At 40.4% G+C, this 22,184-nt stretch overlaps 6 protein-coding genes across 6 annotated transcripts; 1 reads left to right on the top strand and 5 right to left on the bottom strand.

Moving 5' to 3' along the window:
• Window positions 1–529: 529 nt before the first annotated feature.
• On the bottom strand, window positions 530–3,997 carry LOC114522449 (chondroitin sulfate synthase 1-like). The gene is made up of 2 exons (XM_028543132.1): window positions 2,975–3,997; window positions 530–2,313 (listed from the first exon to the last, which is right to left on the bottom strand). Exons 1-2 carry the CDS (start codon window positions 3,992–3,994, stop codon window positions 859–861), a joined length of 2,475 nt encoding a protein of 824 aa, XP_028398933.1. The 5' UTR covers window positions 3,995–3,997; the 3' UTR covers window positions 530–858.
• Window positions 3,998–4,259: 262 nt separating this feature from the next.
• Window positions 4,260–6,372, bottom strand: LOC114522450 (alpha-methylacyl-CoA racemase-like). The gene is made up of 4 exons (XM_028543133.1): window positions 6,038–6,372; window positions 5,501–5,727; window positions 5,176–5,362; window positions 4,260–4,683 (listed from the first exon to the last, which is right to left on the bottom strand). Exons 1-4 carry the CDS (start codon window positions 6,369–6,371, stop codon window positions 4,277–4,279), a joined length of 1,155 nt encoding a protein of 384 aa, XP_028398934.1. The 5' UTR covers window position 6,372; the 3' UTR covers window positions 4,260–4,276.
• An 891-nt stretch (window positions 6,373–7,263) lies between these two features.
• LOC114522599 (chondroitin sulfate synthase 1-like) lies at window positions 7,264–10,448 on the top strand. The gene is made up of 2 exons (XM_028543333.1): window positions 7,264–8,271; window positions 8,548–10,448. Exons 1-2 carry the CDS (start codon window positions 7,483–7,485, stop codon window positions 10,006–10,008), a joined length of 2,250 nt encoding a protein of 749 aa, XP_028399134.1. The 5' UTR covers window positions 7,264–7,482; the 3' UTR covers window positions 10,009–10,448.
• Window positions 10,445–14,205, bottom strand: LOC114522600. Its single transcript, XM_028543335.1, has 3 exons — window positions 13,848–14,205; window positions 13,019–13,141; window positions 10,445–12,664 (listed from the first exon to the last, which is right to left on the bottom strand). Exons 2-3 carry the CDS (start codon window positions 13,069–13,071, stop codon window positions 11,176–11,178), a joined length of 1,542 nt encoding a protein of 513 aa, XP_028399136.1. The 5' UTR covers window positions 13,072–13,141; window positions 13,848–14,205; the 3' UTR covers window positions 10,445–11,175.
• A 1,145-nt stretch (window positions 14,206–15,350) lies between these two features.
• Window positions 15,351–18,162, bottom strand: LOC114522692. The gene is made up of 2 exons (XM_028543434.1): window positions 17,610–18,162; window positions 15,351–16,898 (listed from the first exon to the last, which is right to left on the bottom strand). Exons 1-2 carry the CDS (start codon window positions 17,633–17,635, stop codon window positions 15,452–15,454), a joined length of 1,473 nt encoding a protein of 490 aa, XP_028399235.1. The 5' UTR covers window positions 17,636–18,162; the 3' UTR covers window positions 15,351–15,451.
• A 12-nt stretch (window positions 18,163–18,174) lies between these two features.
• Window positions 18,175–21,157, bottom strand: LOC114522694. The gene is made up of 2 exons (XM_028543436.1): window positions 19,665–21,157; window positions 18,175–19,023 (listed from the first exon to the last, which is right to left on the bottom strand). Exons 1-2 carry the CDS (start codon window positions 20,077–20,079, stop codon window positions 18,659–18,661), a joined length of 780 nt encoding a protein of 259 aa, XP_028399237.1. The 5' UTR covers window positions 20,080–21,157; the 3' UTR covers window positions 18,175–18,658.
• Between the last annotated feature and the right edge of the window lie 1,027 nt (window positions 21,158–22,184).

Below are 22,184 nucleotides of genomic sequence, written 5' to 3' on the forward strand. Positions count from 1 at the left end.
GTTAGATGAATTTTTTCAAGTCTTATTCCATATCAAACGAAACATCTGCATTCGTGAGTCGTAAAATTCACATGAGATATAGCTTGATTCATGAAGCGTGTTGACGACTAAGTCTTAAGCATGTGTTCTGTTCATCAATGAAATATGGGATGAATGTTAATTGGGTCTTTGAAAGAGATATTTAATAAAATGCTCTATTTTCATGCGTAATTCGTAAATCCCATAGAAGCCCGCCTTCGCAAATCCAATTGCGCTGCAAGACAGGAATGTCCTAAATCAAGTAATTAGATCGTGTAGAGTATTATTTACGAAATCTATCAAGATGTTGACACACTCACCTAGTCGCACACAAGATAAGATAAACATGTCTCAACGTGAAAGGGGTTGAAAGTAAACGTTGAAAGCAGTGGTTTGGCAAAATTATCAGCTTGGTGTTTTCCCGCCAAAAGAATTGATGGAAAAACTTCATACGCAATGCATGAACACCGAGGAAACTAGAGGAAGCAAGGGGAAAAGGGAGGGGGAGGAAACTAGAGGAAACCTTTAATCAATTATTCCACATGAAAGTTTCTAAAAAATCTCATTTAATGGACTAGTGCTGTGGATATGGATATCCGTTTAAAGCTTGAAGGCCGCAAAAAATAGATTTGAAAATGAGAGAGTGTGATCAAGCTGTCTTTTAAAGTGTTAGTTTCAAGAATTGTAGGAATTGCGATAAAAAATCGAGATTTTGAATTGGATATTACCACCGAGTCTAAAGATTTTTCTAAAGCTTGTTCATGGCCTGGAAATTTTACGTATCTACTGCAAAAATATCCCAGGATTCGTGCAGTTTATATTCTGATAATTTGCCAAATGCTATAAATAACCTTTGGCAAACATATACTCTACCAGTGATTCCGCTGACCCTATCCCTCGCAGTCTCGAGTCTTCGCACATTTTCGCTTGCAATTTGTTCATTCTAGGATCTTGACAGCTCGTCTGAGCATGGTACATGTGAACTAGTCCTAGGTCTGGCGCGCGGAATACTTCCAAATTATAACGTAAGCACTTTTCGTAGAAATCCAAATCCTCGAGGCCCCATCCTCGTATCGTCGTGTTCAGTCCTCCAACCGCGATAACGTCATTCGAATACACGCACACCGGACCGAAGCTGTATTTGCGCCAGACCCCTGCACGGCTGGTGAACGTTCTATTCCTCCAGGGGGGCGCAAACTTAGAGTGACCTCCACTGGGGGAGGCTGAGCGATTGTAATAAACAATCTGTGGGTTATATTGACTAAACATGAGAGGAAAGTAGACCCGCTGGCCAAGAATAGCACCGGCTCGACAACGGTAATAGAACTCTGTTTTAAAAATAAGGTCCACGTCTGCAAAAAATAGCAAACGGTTCATACCGTAACGACGAACGCCGAATTCTAACGCCCGGGCACGCGAGAACTCTCCGACCATTTCCGACCATGCAAGATCAACTCCCAGATGCTTCGCGCGAAAATCGTTGAATATTTTCTTATGTCTTATGGGCGACGAAACTTGGGAGAAATATACTATAAGAAGACAAACTGGTAGTTCTGGGATTAGAAACATTTCCTCGAAACTTTTTAAAAATCTTTCAAACGTTTCAAACCGCCCCACGAGAGGAACAATGAAGTTAACTTCAGGTCTGTGATTTTTAGCGGAGAAAGTATCTTTTAGTATATTTTTCGACAAAGGAGCGAAGCTTTGTTGAAAATGCGAGAAATGTCTCGTGCGACGAGGTATCCTCGAGCCTGTTGTGTCCAGCGGTTTTAGAAGGGTTTCTACCTCAGTTGTCAGTTGCAGACCCAGGGCAGGGTGGGTGCGCAGGCTTGCTTTGTAAAGCTTTTTGAATTCTTCTTGAGACTTTTGCGATCTACGCGCTTCAATGTTGATATTACTTAGCACGCCGACATGAAGTTTTTTTATTCCTGCTAGTATAGGACCGCTGACCCAAGAATACGGTGGCTCGCTGAGGCCATACAAAAACTGGTTATCGCAAACCTCCCAGTGAATGGTACAGTTTCTTGGAAATAATTCGAAGCGGATATTTCTCGTCGAATTACTCGAAAAATTCGCTAGCACGTTTCGAGCCATGCGCAGTCGATTCTTTAAATGAGCAGCGCGGTTTTGCAGGTTGAGAAAATCGGAAGTTAAGAAGTGATGGCGTAAATGAAGCATATACGTTGGATCTTTTATCGGATGTACCGTAATCGCGTTTCTGAAGGGACTTCTCTTCAAACTGTTCGTGAAAACCCTCTCTGGTTTCTCGAAATTCTGGTAAAACATGTGTTGAACCTTTTGAAAATAGGAGACAACGGCAGATTAGACAGGAAACTTTCAATAAGGCTTACATTTGTGGTTACATTCCTCGCTTTATTGCAGTTTTAGATAATGCGATCTCTAAAGAATATAAAGTGCTACAACCTGATATATCCTGGGTCCACTGTATCGATTCAAATGCATATATGATAATATGAGGGAATGGTTAACCTCGTCACCAGACTCAATCTCGTGACTCGGTTAAGGTCGGTTAAGGATACTTAAGAGGCTAAGCTTTTATTTTTTAACTAGTTTTTAAGGCTCATACAATTGCGCACTGTTGCAATAATGGGTATTTCAAACCGAATCTTGGCTCGCTAACCATCAGAAAAAATTTAATCGTGTTCAATAAAACAAATTGAAATTTGGGCATTTTTAAATCATGAGTCTCCTATTGTTATGAGCAGAGCCGACGCCGAGAAATCACTGTGATCCTCCTTTGAGAGGAATAAGAAAAGTAGGCAGGTAAGTCTTACAAACACGAAAGAGTCATCATCTCAGAATGTTAACTCCGTTATGTGTATGTGACATAGGAGAGTTCTGAAATGACCTAAGTTAAAATGTTTGCTGAGATATTATGTTTGGATACTGCATGAAGTATAAAGGCAACGAGATGTAAATTTTCTGGGACACTTACTTCTTGAGCCCACGGGCACATAACACCTACATGCCTGCGGATGCATCTTCCCAACTCCGAATCTTCATGTAAGGTTACAGTTTCGTTCAGACATGTCAACAAATATGGCGCGACCTTTCTTAGCAAGCTTTGACTCATGATCACACCAACACCACCTATGCAAAAATTATCGCTGTCTCCCAACCCAAGCTTTCCTTTTTCATGAAATTTGCCGACTCCAGCGCGCCCAAAAAGCAAATCGTCCGAACTATCAAATCCATACAGAAACTCCGAAAGCTTATCGCTCCGAATGTAAACATCATCATCAGCACGAACGAACCAATGAAATTCCCCCATATAGTGTTCAAATACGTACTTCAACATCTGGAATGACTTGTTCTGGGGCGGATAGGTGTCGTCCACTTTGGGTAGGCGAACCAAATCGAAATTTCCGCTTGCGTTTCCTCGTTCACCGGTAAAAAATATAACTTTAACCGAGCCAGAAGTGTTTCCCCAGCTGTCGTGAATTGCTTTGGCTCTCGTGCGAATATAATTCTCAGCCGTCATTATCCCGATTATCAGGAAATATTTCGCCGTTTTTAATTCCACAGAGACATTGAAAGGTCTGTGTTCGGGTATTTTCGTGACGTTTTCAGTCTTCTGTTGAGTATCTTCGGGTATTTTCGTGACGTTCTCAGTCTTCGACTTTGGTCGCTGTATTTTCACTATTTTGCATTTGACCTTGTCCTTTGCTATGCGGAAAAAGCATTGCCGTGTTGCGTACGAGAACAAAAAACCGAATATCACTCCGAAAACCAAAGCTATAAAAACTTTCGTTTGGTACGTTCTTCGCAAAACACCCGGACGTCGAAATGGACGCTTTAAGCGGGTCATAATACGTGTATTCGTGTCCAAACATTGTCTCACATTGCACCGCCATAATCTGACATGTTTATTCAAATTCAAAACGATTTCGTAACAAAGAAAGTTAGCAAGGCATGAAATTATTACCGCTGCTGTTTGCGTGGCAGATATTTTCATATTTTTCTACAGATAGTTTCAACTAACAACGCGGAAAAAGCTCCCACAAAAACCGATATTTGAAAAGTACAAAAAGGCTGTAAAGTAATACAGTATTTAATTTGAACTAACTTTGATTTTAGTAATCATTATTAGTTGAAGCAGTAGAATTCGTCCGACCACTTTCGACAACCCCCCCCCCTTTATTGATTTCTCCGTCAATCTCAATCAAATCGTCCCACCCCCCGTCTCCGGTGGTTGATTTCCACACCCACCGTTCAACACCTACCTCTAACATCGTCATTATAAGGAAGACTTCAACTTGCCGCAATAAATCACTCCAGACTCTTCAAGCTCGCATATACTCGCCAGTGAATATCCACATTCCTGCAACACTTCCCTCGTGTGTTGACCCGGTTTGGGCTGTTCCGTATCCCTCGGCTTACCAGGTGTTCTTGAAAGCTTTGGAGCTGGCGTGGGCTCGCATGTACCATCGGAGTTTTGTAGAAACGCGTCATTGGCTAGGTTGTGTGGATGTTTTGTAGCCTCAGAAAGTCCCAAAACTGGTGTCACACAGGCATCTTTACCGTCAAAAATGTCGGACCATTCCTGCCGTGTTTTCGAGCGAAATATTTCGCTGAACCTTTTCCGCATTTTCGGCCAATCGCTCATATCCAATTGATTAGGAAATTCTTCCTCTAGGGAAAGTTCTATTAAAATAAAAAAATCAAACTTGTGCTGATAAGAAAGGAAAAGTGCTTAGTTAGGCTGGATTTCCAATGGCAGAGAGATGGCTCACTAGTGAAATATTTACACAAATCATTAAATAAATTAGTTCAGCTTGATTGTTCTTATTTTAAAGGAACATATGCAAATATTTCTCCAGTGAAACATTTGCCTGCGAGTGGAAATCCAGCCTTAAGCTCTGAATGTATTATTAGAGAATGTGACATAAAAATGATAAAATTGGTCTATTTTTATGTGACCCATAGTCATGAGCCCAAATCATTAAGACATTATTGACAAAATACTAATGATTTCAAATAGTTTTATGCAGATGTTTTATTGTAAGGTTTTTTTATACCATTTGGTCTTTCATTTAATGGGGGTGTCCCCAACTATATGTTGCAATCTGAGGAAAATATTAATTTTGTAGCCCTGTTAAGAACAGACCAAGTAAACAAGGTAAACTCCATCCATACCTTTAAGGAGAATTTTAAAGAACTTTGCTTCCAAGGCCCCAACGGCAACATACTGGCCATCAGCGGTCAGGTATGTGTCGTAAAATGGTGCACCACTGTCAAGCAAGTTGGTACCACGTTCACCAGACCAGAGCCCAACTTCCGATGTCTTATGAACAAATGATGATAAATATGCTACCCCATTCACCTGTAAGATGAAAAACCATTGAACTCATAAAACTGCAAAATCATAAAAATCTAGATGTGGTTGTAAGGATTGTAATAATCTGTACTCTAAACTCTGCTCTTAATCATTATACTCTAGTGTTTGATTAATCATAATTACCATTGAAGCATCAACCACTTGTCCTTTGCCAGACTTGTTTCTCTCAAACAAAGCCATCATGATTCCCAGATCACACATCAAACCACCACCAGCAAAGTCAGCAAGAATATTTAACGGTGGAATAGGTTTCTCACCTCGGCGACCAATCATTGACAAAGTTCCTGATATACCCGCATAGTTAATATCATGACCTGACATGGTGCTGAGAGGCCCTTGTTGACCAAATCCTAGAATAGATAATTACAGTTTATAATGCAAAAGTTTTATTGTGTAAACAATGGGACAATACATATATATATATTTTTATTGTGCAAACAATGGGACAATACATATATATGTTGAAATATTCAATGCAGCTGAACTCTCAATGATGGAAATGTTAGCACTGTGTGGAGATTACAATACACTATTTGAAAAAGCTAAAATGGTTGCAAATCCAGTAAAATAAAAATGTTACTCGTACACAGGTACATTTCACATGCAAATCTATACTTGTATCATACAATATGAAATCTATAAAAATAAAGTCATAATTACCAGTCACTCTAGCATAAATAAGCCTGGGGTTATCTTTCATGAGTATTTCTGGTCCAAGTCCGAGTTTTTCCATCACTCCAGGTCGAAACGGTTCAATAAGCACATCAGAATTCTGCGATAACCTTTTGACAATCTCGACACCTTTCGCGCTGCGCAGGTCAATGGCTGCAGATCTCTTTCCTCGCCCTAAACGGTCCATTACTTCAAGACCTGTTTGTTTAACCCTGTCTATACGAGTAACGGAAGCCCCAAAATCGGCCAGAATCATTCCCGCGTACGGCACTGGGGCAAGTCCAGCGAATTCAAGAACCTTCACTCCTTGCAGGGCGGCCATCTTGTTGAAATCTAAAAAAAAATGGCGCGTTTTAATGAGATTCAAAATTTTTGCGATAATCGCGCCACAATCCCTTGCGAGCTTAGAAAATATTCATCGCTCCGAAGCCACTGTCCGAAGCTGATTCATGAAAATTGCTTCGAAATTTACGAGCCCTCAGTTTCGTATACCACAAGGACTTCCAACAGCATTCTACCATGTATAGGGAATCTACGTTATCTACCATACATAGGCTCGCTCAAAAAAATAAATTTTTACCATTCTTGTGTTTGTAATAAAAAAAACATTTCACAAGCGCGATTTATGAGGGTACACTTCAACTCAGACGACATGTAGTGACGACATGAAGGTGACATGTACGGATGTACTCTGTTTTCCCAAAAATTTAAAAAGATGTTGCATTGCGTTTAGGATTCCTGAAACAAGTTTCTTTTGTTTTTACCTCGATATATACTGGTGGATGCCGTTCAAATTCGGCTCCCAAGACGATAATCTAAAACGCAGATATATGATATTTTGATGCAAAGACATTGACAAACATGTATACAAGTGGCTTTTGATAATTAAAGGAATGCGTTCACGATTTTTTTAGCGCATTTCGTACCGATATCTGTCACATTTCTGTTTAGGGTATCAGTTTTCGAGTTGAGCAATGCATTGATCCAGGCTTTCCGATTAATAAAAACAGCATTAAAGTCAAATTGAGCATCAAAAGATAAAACCATTTTTTTGTTTATCGAAATGCAAAATGCAAAAATAACGATGCGGTAACCTGTAGCAGTGATGATCGCTGTCAGGTACTGAGATAACATGGCCACCTGTTTTGTGATGACAATTAAAGTCTCGCTATGATGATAAACGTGTTACGAGTCTGCTGACAAAGCATGGAAAAGATTACTCTAAACAAAGAACCGTTGATATTTCATCTACGAAGCGCGACGTTGTTATCGCATGAAGGACATGCCAAACACCAAGTGTGCAACGGAACAAAATATTAATAATTCAAACCGGATAAAGCCACGGAATATCAAATGTTTTTATTTGCTTGAAATATAATACATAGTTAACAGGTCGCATTTCGACACAGTCGTTGCCCGTAGAAGTTACAGTGATGAAATTGAACCGTGTTCTGGCAAATAATCGCTCGTGCTGTACGAAATTTTTTATATTATTAACTGGGGTATACATTGGACTGACAATATCTAATTGGCTTCGCGGCTCGTACGAGTATGGCGCGAGAAAACCGTGCGTGAATATTGTGCGGCGAACGTTATCACGAGGCACGATATTCGCGCGACCACGACGAATATCGGACGAGTTAGACACGAAAGAATTGATCTTCGCCGGCATCATGACCGCCGAAAAGTTCCTCGATTCAAGGGCCTCCGTCGTCTACAAAACTTGGGGCAAAATGGCGTCGGGAAAAGTCGAATTTTTCGCTGGAAACAAAACGGGAAAATGGTCGTCGCGTTCCTTGCCTGTCGTTAGTTTACCAAATGTCGATGACAGATACCCGCCTCAACGTAAATCCTTGATGATGTTGAAATATATGTATGACAATCATATCGATAATTATGAGTGGTTCATGCGATGTGATGATGATGTTTACGTTCGCACAGATAAACTCAAGGAGTTCCTCCGAGGGTTCGACAGTTCCGAGGATATATTTCTCGGGCAGGCGGGTCAGGGGCTTCCAGGCGAACGAGGCAAGCTGGGACTTGGGCCCAATGATAACTTTTGCATGGGCGGTCCGGGCATGATCATGAGCAGAAGTGTTTTGAAAAAGTTGGGACCACATTTGGAATATTGTTTGCAAAACTTCGTGTCCTCCCACGAGGATGTCGAGGTGGGGCGATGTGTTAGGAAGCATGTAGGGGTAGCCTGCATCTGGGCATTTGAGGTAAGGTGTCATACTCTTTATATTCCATTAAATCTGTCTTTCAGTGAATCTGGGTTAATGCGCTGACCTGACAATTCATTGCAACAGTTACTGACTCCAACATATCCAGAATCCACGAATATATTCGTCTTAACTTTAATCTTAAACCTGTCTCTAATCCTTACCCAACTGCTAACTCTAAAGGATCAGATTACGGATTAAATTCGTGGATTCTGGAAATGAAGTTATTACCGCTTTAACCGCTTCACGCGAAAACAACGTTCTTTTTACGTCTAGACGCAGTCGATATTCTATCACAACCAGAGCAAAACGAATGCCTTTCACTGGGACCTGGACACGAAAGCGGTGCAAAACGCAATCACGTTGCATCCCATAAAGAAACCAGCCTACATGTACCGCATTCACGCGCACTTCTTGTCACAGAAGATTCTGGCCGTGCAACACCGCTCTACCACCAAAACAAGCAGTCTACGAAATCTCAAAAAGCTCACCGAAGCCACCTTAAGTAGAGGTGAGATCGCAAGCATGAAAAGCAAAAAAGACATGAATCGAGGAATTCCACTAAACACGACATTGCCTTGGGAATTATTTAGCCCTAAAAAACTCTACACTCCGACAACATCGCCGTTCCTGCCTGTCGATTACGCCATTAAAAAGTGCTTCAATTCCGTTCTGCGCAGAACTCTGGCGAAAATCAACACGGAGGCAAAGAAAATCATATATCGTGAACTGATGCTCTCAAAAGTCAACTTAGGGTACACAAGAATAGCCCCCACTCGAGGCATGCAGTATATTTTTGATTTTCGTATGGTAATGTACCAACATATAGGGTTCAATCGCCGTAAACTGCCCATAAACGTGCAATACCAAGCGCATGTTCAACAGTCGTTTGGAAACTTGATTTACACATCGCGTAGCGTCGACAGAACTAGCCTACCTTACGTGAACATCATTTTGCCTTTGGCCGGAAGGTTCAAGGCTTTTGAAAGATTTCTTTCAAATTTCGAAAGGACCGTGTTGCTTACAAACGAGAAAGTTAGGTTACTGATAATGTATTTTCCAAACGTGTCTGGTGCATACGATCACAAAAGGATTTTGAAAACGTACACGGATAAACATAATAATTTTGAAGTTTTGTGGCAAACTGTGGACGGCGATTTTTCCAGGGGACGGGCATTGCAACTGGGACTCGCTCATTTTCAGCCAGAATCACTGTTGTTCTTCTGCGATGTCGATCTAGCTTTTGACGCGGAATTCTTGACCCGTTGTCGACTAAACGCTGTCAAAGGGAAGCGCATATATTATCCTATAGTGTTTAGTCAATTTAACCAAAGCATCTCGCTTAGTAAAAGACATCGCGAAAGCTCTGGTCACGCGAAAAGAGAAGATGAAACACAATACGAAAACTTGCAAATGGACCGTGGTTTTTGGAGGAAATACGGCTTTGGTATTGTGTGCGTCTACGGTGAGGATATCACAAGTGTAGGAGGTTTTGACTTGAATATTAAGGGTTGGGGTTTGGAAGATGTTAGATTGTATGAACAGTTTCTTGCCAGTGGAAGATATGACATCACACGAACTCCTGATCCAGGATTGGTTCATTTGTACCACGTGTCTGAATGTTCACCCGACTTGGAACCCAACAAGTTGAGATCGTGTCGCAATTCTGCCCTGTCTCAAATTGCAAACGCTGGTTCGTTGGTGAATTATCTGACTAAGAAAGGTTATTTATTGTAGTTGAAATAGACCTGTTGTGTTTACTCGCTGGCGTTGTTCACCAATAGGGAGACATAGATAGGTAAAGTTCCCCAGTTTGGTCACCTTCAAAAGATTTGGTTCGGAAACTATGTCCACGTTTCTTGGTTTGCCGTCCTTGAAACATGCATGGTTAGGAAACAGTGTTTCCAGGTTCGTAGATACTCCTAGGAAACGGTGACACCTGAATAACAAAGCCAGTGTTTCCTGGTTTGTCTACCTTCGATACGAGACTCGTATCGAAGCTAGATTGGGATACATGCTTTGGAGACAGTATCTCTTGGTCTGTCGACCTTTTTGAAGCATGGCTAGGAAACAGTGAATATATGAACCATTATTATATATTTATTTTCGACAAAAAAGACGAGGACTGTTTTTTAAACGAAGTTAGTTGAAATGTTATATTTATCCTGCCTGATGTTATGATGAATAAAAATATTTGATCACCTTGTTGATGCTTCTTTTAAACACAGAAGTAAGAAAAAGTAGAAAAAGTCTAAGTGTTTCTAGTGAATCTAATTGTTTTCACCCAAAATTCTGTCCTTTCATACATTAGTCGCATTCAAAGATATATGTGGTCGCAGTTCTCAATATAAAGACGTGCTGACAACGCTAATGAAAGACTTGTATCACTAGATTTGTAGTGCACTTTATTTAAATACAAGTGTTCATTTACAATGAACTAAACTGCAAAAAAATTGCTTCCTATACAGACAATAGGTACAGTATTTTTCACTCAATATATAAAGACTCTATGCTATGGAATAAATTTGAAATTTCTATATATTTGGACAGTCAAAACTCGTCTCATAACCAGTTCTTTCCAATATTATTATCGTTATTATTATCCCGCGATCATTGGCTAAAGTATGAGCCCGAGGATCACCTAGATTGATATGGCTTCTATAACTCGGTTTGCGCATGTCAACAAAAGCTTGTTTAACGGCAAAAATCAATTTATATTGATCTCTTAACATAATCGAAATATGTATGTAACTATAGGTAAACATTGGTTCCCATTTACACAATCGGACTAGGGAACACTTTTTGTGGACAAGTAAACAAATCATTCAAATATAAACAACGGTCTAGCACATGCGCAAACCGGATTGTAGATAACCTTCTAAAGAACATTTCTAAAGAATTTATCTATTTTGAACACATGGTGATAAGCGACCAGGACGGTCGACCCTCGTCGCGATGTTTTTCTAGGAATTTTGCTTTAATCCATTCTTGGAAAGATCCCATACCTATGGTTATCAAATGTTGCGCACGCTCAATGAGCGCCATCTCGACCAACGCAACCACACCGCGATCGACGTCGCTAGCGGGTGGCTTGTACTCGATCCCCCCCGTACTTGATATAAGAAAACTGTTAAGATCTTTCAAGGTGTTATCGTTGTAAACCTCGCCTTTCAAAGAACCTTTCCAGGAACCAGAACCAAAATTCGACATGTCCGACGCGACGAAGACGTGCGTGATGTCCGAGAGCTCTTTCAACATGCTCACGACATCAGCCAGGATTCGAAGACAACTTCCGAGTCGCTTCAAATTATGGGGGATTACCACTCGTTCCCCGCGCACCTGCACTGCAATAAAACGGCCATGAAGGTAGTGATTTTGAAACCTATCTGCCTCCCTCGCAATATTCACAGGAGGCTTGAGGGCAAATTGAATGTCACGAGCTTTGATTTTAAATGCATTCTCACTGAAATACGTTCGATATCCGCCTCCAATGCCTCGCCAATGGCTGATAGTCACACACTTCGCGCCTTTGAGAACCTCCTTTTCTAGTTTATCCCACGTCGTGTACTTAGAGGGGTCCACACAGAACTGTTTAGAATTTGAACTCTCTTTGATAAAATTCGTAAGAGCTTTGCATTCAGTCCAACCTGACTTGCTAGCTTTCGCGCTAATATCCTTGTACTGTTTATCATTCAACTTTAACTTTTGTTTAGTGAAATCGATCCCTTTTTGAGAATAAAGGAAGTGTATGGTCACATGACTTTTGCTAGCCAATGGGCATTCTCTATTGTACTCATTCTGATTGGCCATCGTAGCATAATCACTGGCCACTAAGATATCGTTAAAGTGTTTCAGGTCGAAATAGAGTCCTAATGATTTCCCGTCGCGCCCAAACCCGGAGTCTTTCACCTTCGGTTCCAAGACTTTTCTATTCCCAATTTTCGCCTGACCCACCAAACTGATCAGGTTGCGCAAATTCATCGTCATTTGTTCCCAGTACTGCCCGAAAACACGCACATAGCCCGCAGGCTTTTGCGCCCGAACTTTAGGGTCGACCTTCGAAAATTGAATTTTTCTAGGAAAAGATGCCTTGGAATACTCAAACGTGATATTTTCCGCATCACGTGGCACGGAATATTCTATCTTAATTTGTCCGCCGAAGCCAGATTTTAGGTTTTTCAAAAGTTGATCTGGTGTACCTTTGAACTCGTTGAAAACTTTAAGTTTCCTTTGATTATTTATGACTGATCCTATATCCTTTTTTACATGACGTACCCTAAATACATCCCGTTTCGATATGGGTGCACGATAGTGCCACGTGATCACGAATGCAACCTGTGTAATTCCAAACACTACAAGAATCAGCGTGAATATTCGTGTCCGTCTCCATGACCTGAAAAACAAAAAAGTCTGATCTAACGTTTTATATTTATGTTCTTTTTGCATTAAATTTGGAAATTACCGTTGAGAGGTGGGTAGGGGGGGAAGGTAGAACTAAGGGGGGGGGGGGCAGATCATGTTTGTTGCCGGATCCAATTCACTTCTGACGTATGGGATGTAGTGTGTTATCAATAAAGCAATACTGAATTGGCTTTAGTGGATTTGCTGGCCATAATCATTGCAAGTCAACAGACTATAAAACATCCATCAGAAGTGAACTGGATCCAACAAAATTGGATCGTGTGAAGTGTGAACAGACCATTATAAGTTTATAGTCACTGGTCTCAATAATTCACACCGACATTACCTTAAGTAACCATTTTTAAGTCTATGAATTTTAGGTATTCGCTGTTTGACCATCAGGCATTAAAAGAAACTTGAGGAACCAGATCTGATGTGACGATCACTGTCGTTCGTGTATTGATATTAACTGTTAAAATTAAAAGTTATTGTTCAGAATAATTGGAATGATCGACAATTACAGCACGCACAATGAACACTTGACATCATACAAACTTGGTGAATCATAAATAGCGTAGGCCTATACGTTATACTCGTAGGGGTCTAGGGGACCCTCTTCGTCAGCTCTAGATCAACCACGCTTATGCCGTGATCATTCATAGGTCGTAATTGTCACCTATTTTCTGGGGCCTGGGACTCACCAGCTTAACCGGCGGCGGACAAGTTCAAAATGGCAATCAAAATCACAGAATTATACTATAATGACTATTCTGTGACAAAACGATCTATTCATTGAACAACTGAGCTGGAATATTTCGATGTAAATAGTTTAATTTTCAATGGAAGAACATATTTAATGCATCAGATGTAGAGGCTCAGTGATTTCAGTGATTTACAAGATGTATAAGGGGATTTTTAAACTTTAGCTTATCCACCGTTTAAGCTAAACGCCTTTCAAACAACCAGCCCCTGGCCCCCAATTATGTATCGCGTGAGAATTTTAACTCGGCAGTCTTCAAACAATCGGCAGTTGGTTCCAACCACCAATGACGTTATGATTTGCCACGTTGACTAGTTTATTATGGCGAGTTGTTTCGCTAGTAACCTCTATTTCAATACAAAGATAAACATCTATAAACAAAATGAAATAAGCACTGCCACTTGTTGCTACTTACCAGGTCTTGTTTTGAGCGGAGATTTGGAGGACTTTGAGTGGTGTATTCACAAATAGTCATCAAATTCGTGCATATTCTCAATAACACACAGTTTATTGTAAATAGCTCTTTCAACAGGGCAAAGCCAAATAAATTTCTTACAAAATGCTTCAAAGAACGCGTCAATGATTTAAAGATATCCTAATTGTTGATTACGGTTTCGCCACGCCACCAGGAGAGTCTTTTCTTCACACGAGATTCTTCGTCGAGTTGACGTTATTTGTAAGGTTTGCTGCCGGTTTTATTTCCCACCAAATTATGTACCAATGTTCGCCAAGCCTTCTCGAATATGCATGTGAAACCGCACTCGTGTCAGCTTGTAGAGGGTTGAAATGAAATAAACCAGCAGGGTTCTTGCGTAGGCATTTGCAAAAACGTTTGTCCCTGTTTATCGCGGCGTGACTAGTTATGTCGTAATTTGAAAGGGACGTCACGAGCATAAACAGCCAAGCCACGTTTGATAATAATAAGCACATTTAAAGAGGGATGCAATCATGCAATGGCCTACCTAATGAAGTTCGGTCTGTATATAAAAACACCACAGGGTGTCTAAAAAAGCTAATGTTTTCTCATACCAAAGGATTACCAAATGGTTTTCCGTGAACGATTACCTGATCCAGCACGGCTATATATTAGGTAATCAATTTGCGCGTTTCACTGTAGTTATCGTATATAATCAAATTTGCTGCGAACTTGTAAGGGGCTGTTTACATGAGCCCGGTTACCCGAGATTCAACGAAGCGTGAGGGGACTTTGAGGTATTGAAATAAATCTTTATGACACCAAACAAGCACATGCTATTGTTGTTGTGATTATACGACTGCGAGGATCATGTCATCTGCTCATTTCAATACCTCAAAATCATCTTATGCTTCGTAGAATCTCGGGTAACCGAGCTCATGTAACTGTCCCTAACTGTCTGATTTAACTATTTCCTTGTGACCAACAAGATGCAGTGCTATTTGCCCGTTTCAGTCTTTCATGACTCATGTGCCGAATCGAATTAAAATGAACGGTACATGAGAAGTTCGACGCCTGCGAATCAGGCTACAGGGTGTATAAAAAAATGCAACCTTAATTCCCAATAATTCCCAAGAGCCTACAATCTTTTGTTATTGAAAAGAAGCGAATATTTATGAAGATTTAGTAGCGGTAGTTTAAAATACCCCGTACAATTTTCTAAATATGAGTTAAATGATCCGTCGTTACTTCATGTCCTATCCAGCCAATTGTAGCCTGTAGTGCTGGAATTTTATTCGCAAAAACAAAGACCAGGTTCCGTTTGTAAGTCAGTAACGATGGTGAATAAGACAAATAACAATCTTAGAAATCTTTAGTTTGATTGCTTAAACATTTCGATCTGAGAAACTGTTTAGGTAAAAGGCCCGTTTATCACTTGATACGCCAAGAAATACACATTTAATGATACAGAAAGTTTAATTTTATTCTGTTAGTTCAGAGCATTTCAATTTTTCCGTGTTTACACGCACGTATGAAAAACGCTTGCGTAAAAGGCAGCCCTTAATAAAGGGAGCTAAAATAGCGCTAGCGAGCGATTTCTCGGATTAAAACTGACATAATTTTACTAATGACCACATGGCCGGCGATTCGTTGCGATGAAAATCCAAGAATTTCGAACTTGTCCACTCATGAAATGACGAATGTCCGATGGTCAGCAAGCTCTCAGCCTGCGATACTAATGTTACTTCGATCAAGGCTACGAGCCCGCGATCGAGCCGCGCTTTCTTGTCAGCGGTTCGCGCGAAAGTGACACCGTTCGTTACCGACAACACCAATTCTTGAAGAGCTGGTAGAGTCTCGTCTGTTACGTTGTCTCGTTTCACGGAGTCTTTCCACGATTTCGACCCGTATTGAGACATATCTGTAGCAACAAACACTCGCTCTGTGCCAAAAAAACCTTTCAATAATCTGAGAACATACCCTAACAGATGAATGCATTGTTTTAAGAAAGCAAGGCCATGCAAAATGGCGACATGTTCGCCGCGAATTTGGACACCAATGTATTTCGAATAGCCGAAGACCTCTCTTTTAAATTTCTCGACTTCGCGCAAAATATCTGGACTTGGTTTGAGCGAGATGAAAAAATCGCGCGAATAGAGTTTTAGACGATCCTCTTTGAATCTCGCACGAAACGACTCTCCAATTCCTCGCCACAGAACGATGTTCAGGCATCTGGGAGATTTGATGACATCCCTTTCAAACACCTCCCAATCCGTCACCACAGTCGTATCGACGCACAACATTTCAGATCGCGATGTTTGCTTTGTGAGTTTTTGCATAAAATTGCAACGCGCCCAGCCGCGGTTCCTAGCTTGTCGGCTGACATTCGCGTAGGTTGCATCGTCAAGCTTAAACAGGTTCTTAGTATAAGTCGCGGCTTTTTCCTGGTCGTACAAGAAATGCACGCTCGTGTGGTTTGGGGATTCCGGAGGGCACTCCCGTTGGAATTCCTCCTTGTCTACGATATCGGGGTAACCGTTCGTTCGCAGGATTTCTCTGATTTGACTTCTATCGAAGTAATAGTCGATCGGATAACCGAAGGTTTGAAAACGGGAATCCTTAACCATCGTAGCTACCACACTACGACCTGAGGACGACGCTTGCAAGACTAATGCTAAGAAAGCTCGCATGCTCTGTGTCATTTGCTCCCAATATCGTCCAATGACGTAAGCGTATTTCTTCGGAGAACTCTCGCTGTTTGAGCCGGACTTCTCAGCGGTGTTTACCGCTCTGGGAAACGTTACATCGCTAATTTCCAGGACTAATTTCAATGTCGTGGTTTCCTCAATTGTTGTTTCCTCGTGGTGCACCTTCAGCAGTTTTCCAAGAGATTCCTTCAGCGTTTCCTCAGATATATGCGATTCTGATAGATCTTCGTAAAGCGTATTCACGTTCTGGACCCGGTTTCCCTCGGATCTGAAGTAAAAACCAAGCCATGCCGCTTGCAATAGCCATATGGTGAATATGATCACCATAAATTTCGTCCTTGTCCTAAGGAGAGAAAAAGTTCATGTTGTATTTATTTTAATACAACTATTATTATATCATTTGTCCTAACTTTGCATTCCTACACGATCCTCTTGTGAACCAGCATTTTGCTGTGCGAAGCAACCGTGTACTTTCTGAAATTGATTGATGATGATAAAATGCATGTAAAGTAAGACCAAAAATGCGGGGTCGCCAGAGAAAGTTTATCACAAAATTTGCGAATCCTGAAGTCGACAAAAACTATTTGTCTACCGACTAAAATAGCACAGCAGCAACTGATGGTCTAAACATGTAGTTTTTTGTGGAGAGGGGGAGGTGACATTCCCCCACCCCCAAATGTACGACCCAGCTAATAAAGAATACCGTGTGGTGTAGACTTGTAGTGTGGGGTAACTAATAGATAGGTATAACAGTTAATAACAATTATCTATGCAGATATACGATATATATAGATACAACAGTGAACTCGAGGGGAAACCTGTCGGGAAAAATTCGTATAACTGAAGTTGTCAGATTTCGAATTCAAACTACGAAGTATGAATGTATGTAGTTTAAAGCGAGGGGGTTAGGAGGAACGCAATTCATACAAGGACACTCAGACATTAATAAAATACATATTCACAAGTCATCGAATTTAAAGTTATGCTCTCAAGAACTCAATTGAATTAGAATAGTCGAAGGACTGAAATCAATATACTAGGATAGCTCACTTACTTCCAGTGAAAACATTTCAACTTCATCTTTGTTTAGTTCATAAATCCACTACATAGACCTTGATTGATTGCATCACCAATTGGATTGCCTACACTTGCAGATACAGCGACAAACACCACGTTACGACAGTTGTATGCGAATCACAATCCAAGCGACTCAGATACAGACGACAACGATAGGCTCCTGTAACACGGCTTCGTGACAAACCAGCACCTTAACGACGAACACGTCGAACAGTGCATTCAAAAGGCACTATAAGTATAAAGCATTCTTTTACACCGCACGAAATCACGAATGATGAATCAAATACGTATAGTATGCCCACATGCCTTTCCGAAGCACTGAAGCATTGCTAAAAGTGTTTTGCCGTTAGCATACGAAGGATAAAAGATGTTTCATCGACTAACATTAAAACTAGTGGAGATTGGAGAAGGTCGAGAAGTGTTCGAAGTGAAATCGAATTTGTGGTCGATGATTGTAATGTGGACTTCGTGTCAGTTGTGTTAACTAATTTTTCCAAACAAAAAACAAAATTCAAAAGAACAGCATGTCGCCTCTTCGCCACAAAATAATTTATTTTGTTTTGAGGACGGAAATCGCCACTTTTGGTGATATAGTCACAATATTGAAGTGATTTATCTTATAGCACATGACAGCGCTTGAACAAGTCTACCAATGCAATTATTATTCAACTATACGCTAATCAATACAGTCAAATTACATGTAAATTTAGTAAAACTCTCAATTACTTGAATTAACGATGGAATACAACTTTGTACCTGAAGTGTATTAACATGCACGATATCATTATTCGCACATGCGTATTTAGTATTCATAATTATTACGTATGCATCACGCAAGCAGATTATGCTAATTTAGTTATTATACCTATGCTTCAATTATAATTTAATTCAATTCAATCAGGCATTCCAGCATGTTTCGAGGACTGGATAAACATTGGAAACGAAATTTAACACCAGAGGAATGAAAAATTAAACTGGTAGTAGCCTTCTTAGCGATGTTTTCTGATCGAAAGCAAAACCAGTGTTTTAGGAATCAGAAGTATACCCATTATTAATTGCCGCCAAATTGTTCATTTCTGACGTTTTTTGGGCAACATGGACAAAAACATGGACATGGTCGTTGTCCTGTACAGCGTCGGAATTAGTTGATGCGATATATGCTTCGTGAGTTGACGTGCTAGAAGTTTCCTCATTTGGTACTGAGATTAGCGTTTCGAGATCTGCTTTGTCATCAGTACAACGCATACAGATTTTGAAACAGCACGGGCAATTTTGGCAACGACGATGACAGCAAGGATGGCAACTGGACCATAAGCAGTGATACAGACAACATATAATCACAAGGCCCAATATAACTCCAATTGTCGGGAAGACGATAAAAATTATTTCGTCTGAAAAAAAGAGTCAAGCATTTTTAAATAGATCTCTTCAAATATAAAAAGGCCCGCGACCGGTTGTGCGAAAGCTGGATAGCGCTATCCAGCGGATAGCGTTTTTTTCAAGCGTTCTAAAAGTGCTCGAAAAGCGATAAAATTTCATCTTTGGAACCAACAATTATTAAAGAGGATCCTCGATTTAGACAAACTAAGATTTAATCAAAGTTATAGCGAACAACGGGCAATTTTAGAGCGGTTGAAAAAAAACACTATCCGGTGGATAGCGCTATCCAGCTTTCATACAACCGGGCCCTGGTAATTGGGGAGCTTTAGCAGTGACTACGAGTACGACTACGAGATTCGTCGTAGTCGCCGAGCTTTGGAGTACGAGTTTTTTGATAAATTTCGTACTCAAAAGCCCAACGACTACGAGTTTTGGCTGATGGCGTAAGCAAACAACGCGCGAGAATGACGAACCTCGTACTCGTGGTCACTGCTAAAGCTCCCTATTTACGGCCTGTCGCCAGTAACCCGGATGAAAACGAAAATGGTTTACGAGGTCAACATGAATGGATACACGACACGTTGGTGTCAAATACACATCAAATTATCAAACGAAACTTTGCGCATTTCAACAGAAGGTGTTCATGTATTACCTCGTACTTCGCATTGCTTCCAGTACCAATCATTTCCCTCGCATCCAGGGGGAATGAAATTATCAGTCTTCTCGGCACACGAGCGTTCATTGTCGCAGTAAAAACAGTCGTTGTCGTCCAGACACCTCGCACACGAACCGTTTCTCATCTCGCATGTGATTTTAGACGCAGGTATAAGGGTTGTCTGATTTGTAGTTTTTGATGAGTTGCTTTTTGATGACGACGTCGTGGGTGCCTTTGTCGTTGTAGGGTTCTGGATCGTTCGGCTCGTTTTAATTATGACTTTATGGGTCCACGCCGGAACTATTGTTGCAATTGCATTATTTTCTTTCTCATCCTTTACCGAGATTCCACAGCCAGAATTACACCAAAGCATAAAAAGGAGAACGCAAAAAGCTACGGCCCTTGACTTCATCGTTTGTCCGACAGCTTTCGTGGAAGCGGTTAGATTTTGCGGAAAACCAGAAACATTTCTTTGAAAGCGAATATGATTGTTGCTCCTTGACTGTGGTGTTCGGCTTATGTTACAAATGTAATAGTGTCTGGTATCACAGTTCTGGTATTACGGGTGGTGTGGTGTGAATGGTCGATATTGTAACAAGATAACAGAATCGTAAAGTGAGCCTAACCTTAACTAGCTTCGTATCCAGGCGCTTTTACCATAAGAGTCAGCAGTTTGAATGAAAAAAATTAGTCGAACTAAATCAAGATCTACGCAGCTTTTACTAGGATAGGATCTCTCCACTTTCCGATGTGTCTTTAAATTTTCCGAGTATGCGAAACATCAGTGTGGAGTGAGGACTATAACGGTCGGCTATTTGCCACCGGTCAATTTTATTCCGGCCGGACATTTTGACCGATAGAAAACAGGTTTATACAATTCTATTACTAAGAATCTAGCAATTGGTTACTACTACCTTCTTGTAAGTTCCTATATACAAATTTTCTATAATGTAAACGGGGGCATATGGTGCGTCTCGTTTTATATTTTGTGTATATTAAACTCATGCAAGTTATTTTACCTAATGTGAATTCAATTATAGATAAGCCTACCAGTCCAAAGTCAAAACCCTCCCAAGTTGATACTTGCAAAATACTTTGCTTTGAATATATTTACCTGTATGTTTTGCAGAGGTCCAACCATAGACTGGCTGCACCAGCTACCATATGACCAGACACTTGTCATGTTCAGACACTTGTCAAACCAAAGTGGAATCGTTACAATTGAATCTATACTGTAAAACATGCTTCTATAGTTATAAATACCTAGCACAATCTGAAACTAGAAAGGAGTGAACACTAGATAAATAAGCCAAGTCCTTTGCCAATTAATATGGTTTTCTACAAATAATCCAAACCATACAATGCCTAATATTTAAATTGGCACATTCCTTGAATCTTCAAGCAGTACCAGGCAAACATGGTGTCAGCTTCTAGTTGATCACCATGGGGTGTGTGGTGAAATTTAAGAATGGAAAGCATAAGTGGTTCATGCAACTGGATCAGAATCATCTTCATCCTGGTTTTGCAAGAGACCGTATTTCATTCGAATGGCATCATGTCTGGCTTTTCTGCTCTGTTTCCTTTCGGCGTTTCTTTCTTGCCTGTCCAAGCGTCTTTGGTGTTGCCTTGTTTCCTCTCGTGCTGCTCTGTTCCTTTTGCAGCGTCGGCAGCAACAGCAATAGATACAACAACCGAGCATGATTAACAACACCCCTCCAACTGTTGGGATGACGATAATCAAAATCTTACCTGGTGAAGGAAAAACCCACACAATATCAATCCATCATAAATCAATAAAAAGTTAAGCCATGAAATTTAATAATACAAATGAAATGATAGCTGATGATAAACACACAGGCCTATGCTTGCCTATGCAAAATATTATTTTTGTATTTCCATTTTAGGTAAATTTGGCAAATTTCTACACCAAATAAGGCTTTTTAATAGCTTTAGGAAACAGCAGAAATTGCAGAGTTTATTGTACGCAAAACTAGAACCCCTTGAAAAAGATGGAAACAACCTCCCCCTGGAAACTCCTAAGAGCATTTTTATTAAATTGCAACCATGTATGAAATTTCCATAGAATTTCTTTAAAAAAAGAATCGATTATTAAATAAAGAATACATTTATATTAAATTGAATGGCCTAAAATATCAAAAAACCTCACACAATACTTCTCAGACTTACCATTTATTTTGCACTGCTTCCAGTACCAATCATTCCCCTTACATCCCTTGGGAAGAAACATTCCAGTTTTTTCAGAACACGAGTGATCGCTGTCGCAGAAAAAACAGCTGGAGTCTTCTAAACACTTCGAGCAAGAACTATTCCTCATTTCGCACGAAAGTTTAGGCTTCGGAGTCGTTTTGTTCGTAGGTTTTGATATTTTATCCGGACTGTGTGAAGCGGTCGGTTTTTGATTTCCAGAAGGGGTAGTGGGTTTAAACGAAGGCTTTGTCGACATTTTTGTGACAGATTTGGACGTAGAGACTTTCTTTGCTGTAGTAAGACGTGTTG

The sequence above is a fragment of the Dendronephthya gigantea genome, unplaced genomic scaffold, assembly GCF_004324835.1.
Source record: "Dendronephthya gigantea isolate DGI-Jeju-01 unplaced genomic scaffold, DenGig_1.0 000023F, whole genome shotgun sequence".
NCBI lineage: Eukaryota > Metazoa > Cnidaria > Anthozoa > Malacalcyonacea > Nephtheidae > Dendronephthya > Dendronephthya gigantea.

Coding starts and splice junctions, on each gene's coding strand:
- LOC114522449 (XM_028543132.1), bottom strand. CDS start 3,994: ATGAAAATATCTGCCACGCAAACAGCAGCGGTAATAATTTCATGCCTT. Junction 2,314..2,974: donor TGTGCCCGTGGGCTCAAGAA/GTAAGTGTCCCA, acceptor TATTTTCAAAAG/GTTCAACACATGTTTTACCA.
- LOC114522450 (XM_028543133.1), bottom strand. CDS start 6,371: ATGGCCGCCCTGCAAGGAGTGAAGGTTCTTGAATTCGCTGGACTTGCC. Junction 5,363..5,500: donor AAGTGGTTGATGCTTCAATG/GTAATTATGATT, acceptor TTCATCTTACAG/GTGAATGGGGTAGCATATTT. Junction 4,684..5,175: donor CTTTAAAATTCTCCTTAAAG/GTATGGATGGAG, acceptor TTATTTTAATAG/AACTTTCCCTAGAGGAAGAA.
- LOC114522599 (XM_028543333.1), top strand. CDS start 7,483: ATGAAATTGAACCGTGTTCTGGCAAATAATCGCTCGTGCTGTACGAAA. Junction 8,272..8,547: donor CCTGCATCTGGGCATTTGAG/GTAAGGTGTCAT, acceptor TTTTACGTCTAG/ACGCAGTCGATATTCTATCA.
- LOC114522600 (XM_028543335.1), bottom strand. CDS start 13,071: ATGGTCAAACAGCGAATACCTAAAATTCATAGACTTAAAAATGGTTAC. Junction 12,665..13,018: donor CTTAAAAATGGTTACTTAAG/GTAATGTCGGTG, acceptor TTTGTTTTTCAG/GTCATGGAGACGGACACGAA.
- LOC114522692 (XM_028543434.1), bottom strand. CDS start 17,635: ATGAAGTTGAAATGTTTTCACTGGAA. Junction 16,899..17,609: donor TTGAAATGTTTTCACTGGAA/GTAAGTGAGCTA, acceptor TTCTCTCCTTAG/GACAAGGACGAAATTTATGG.
- LOC114522694 (XM_028543436.1), bottom strand. CDS start 20,079: ATGAAGTCAAGGGCCGTAGCTTTTTGCGTTCTCCTTTTTATGCTTTGG. Junction 19,024..19,664: donor GAAGCAATGCGAAGTACGAG/GTAATACATGAA, acceptor TCTTTTTTTCAG/ACGAAATAATTTTTATCGTC.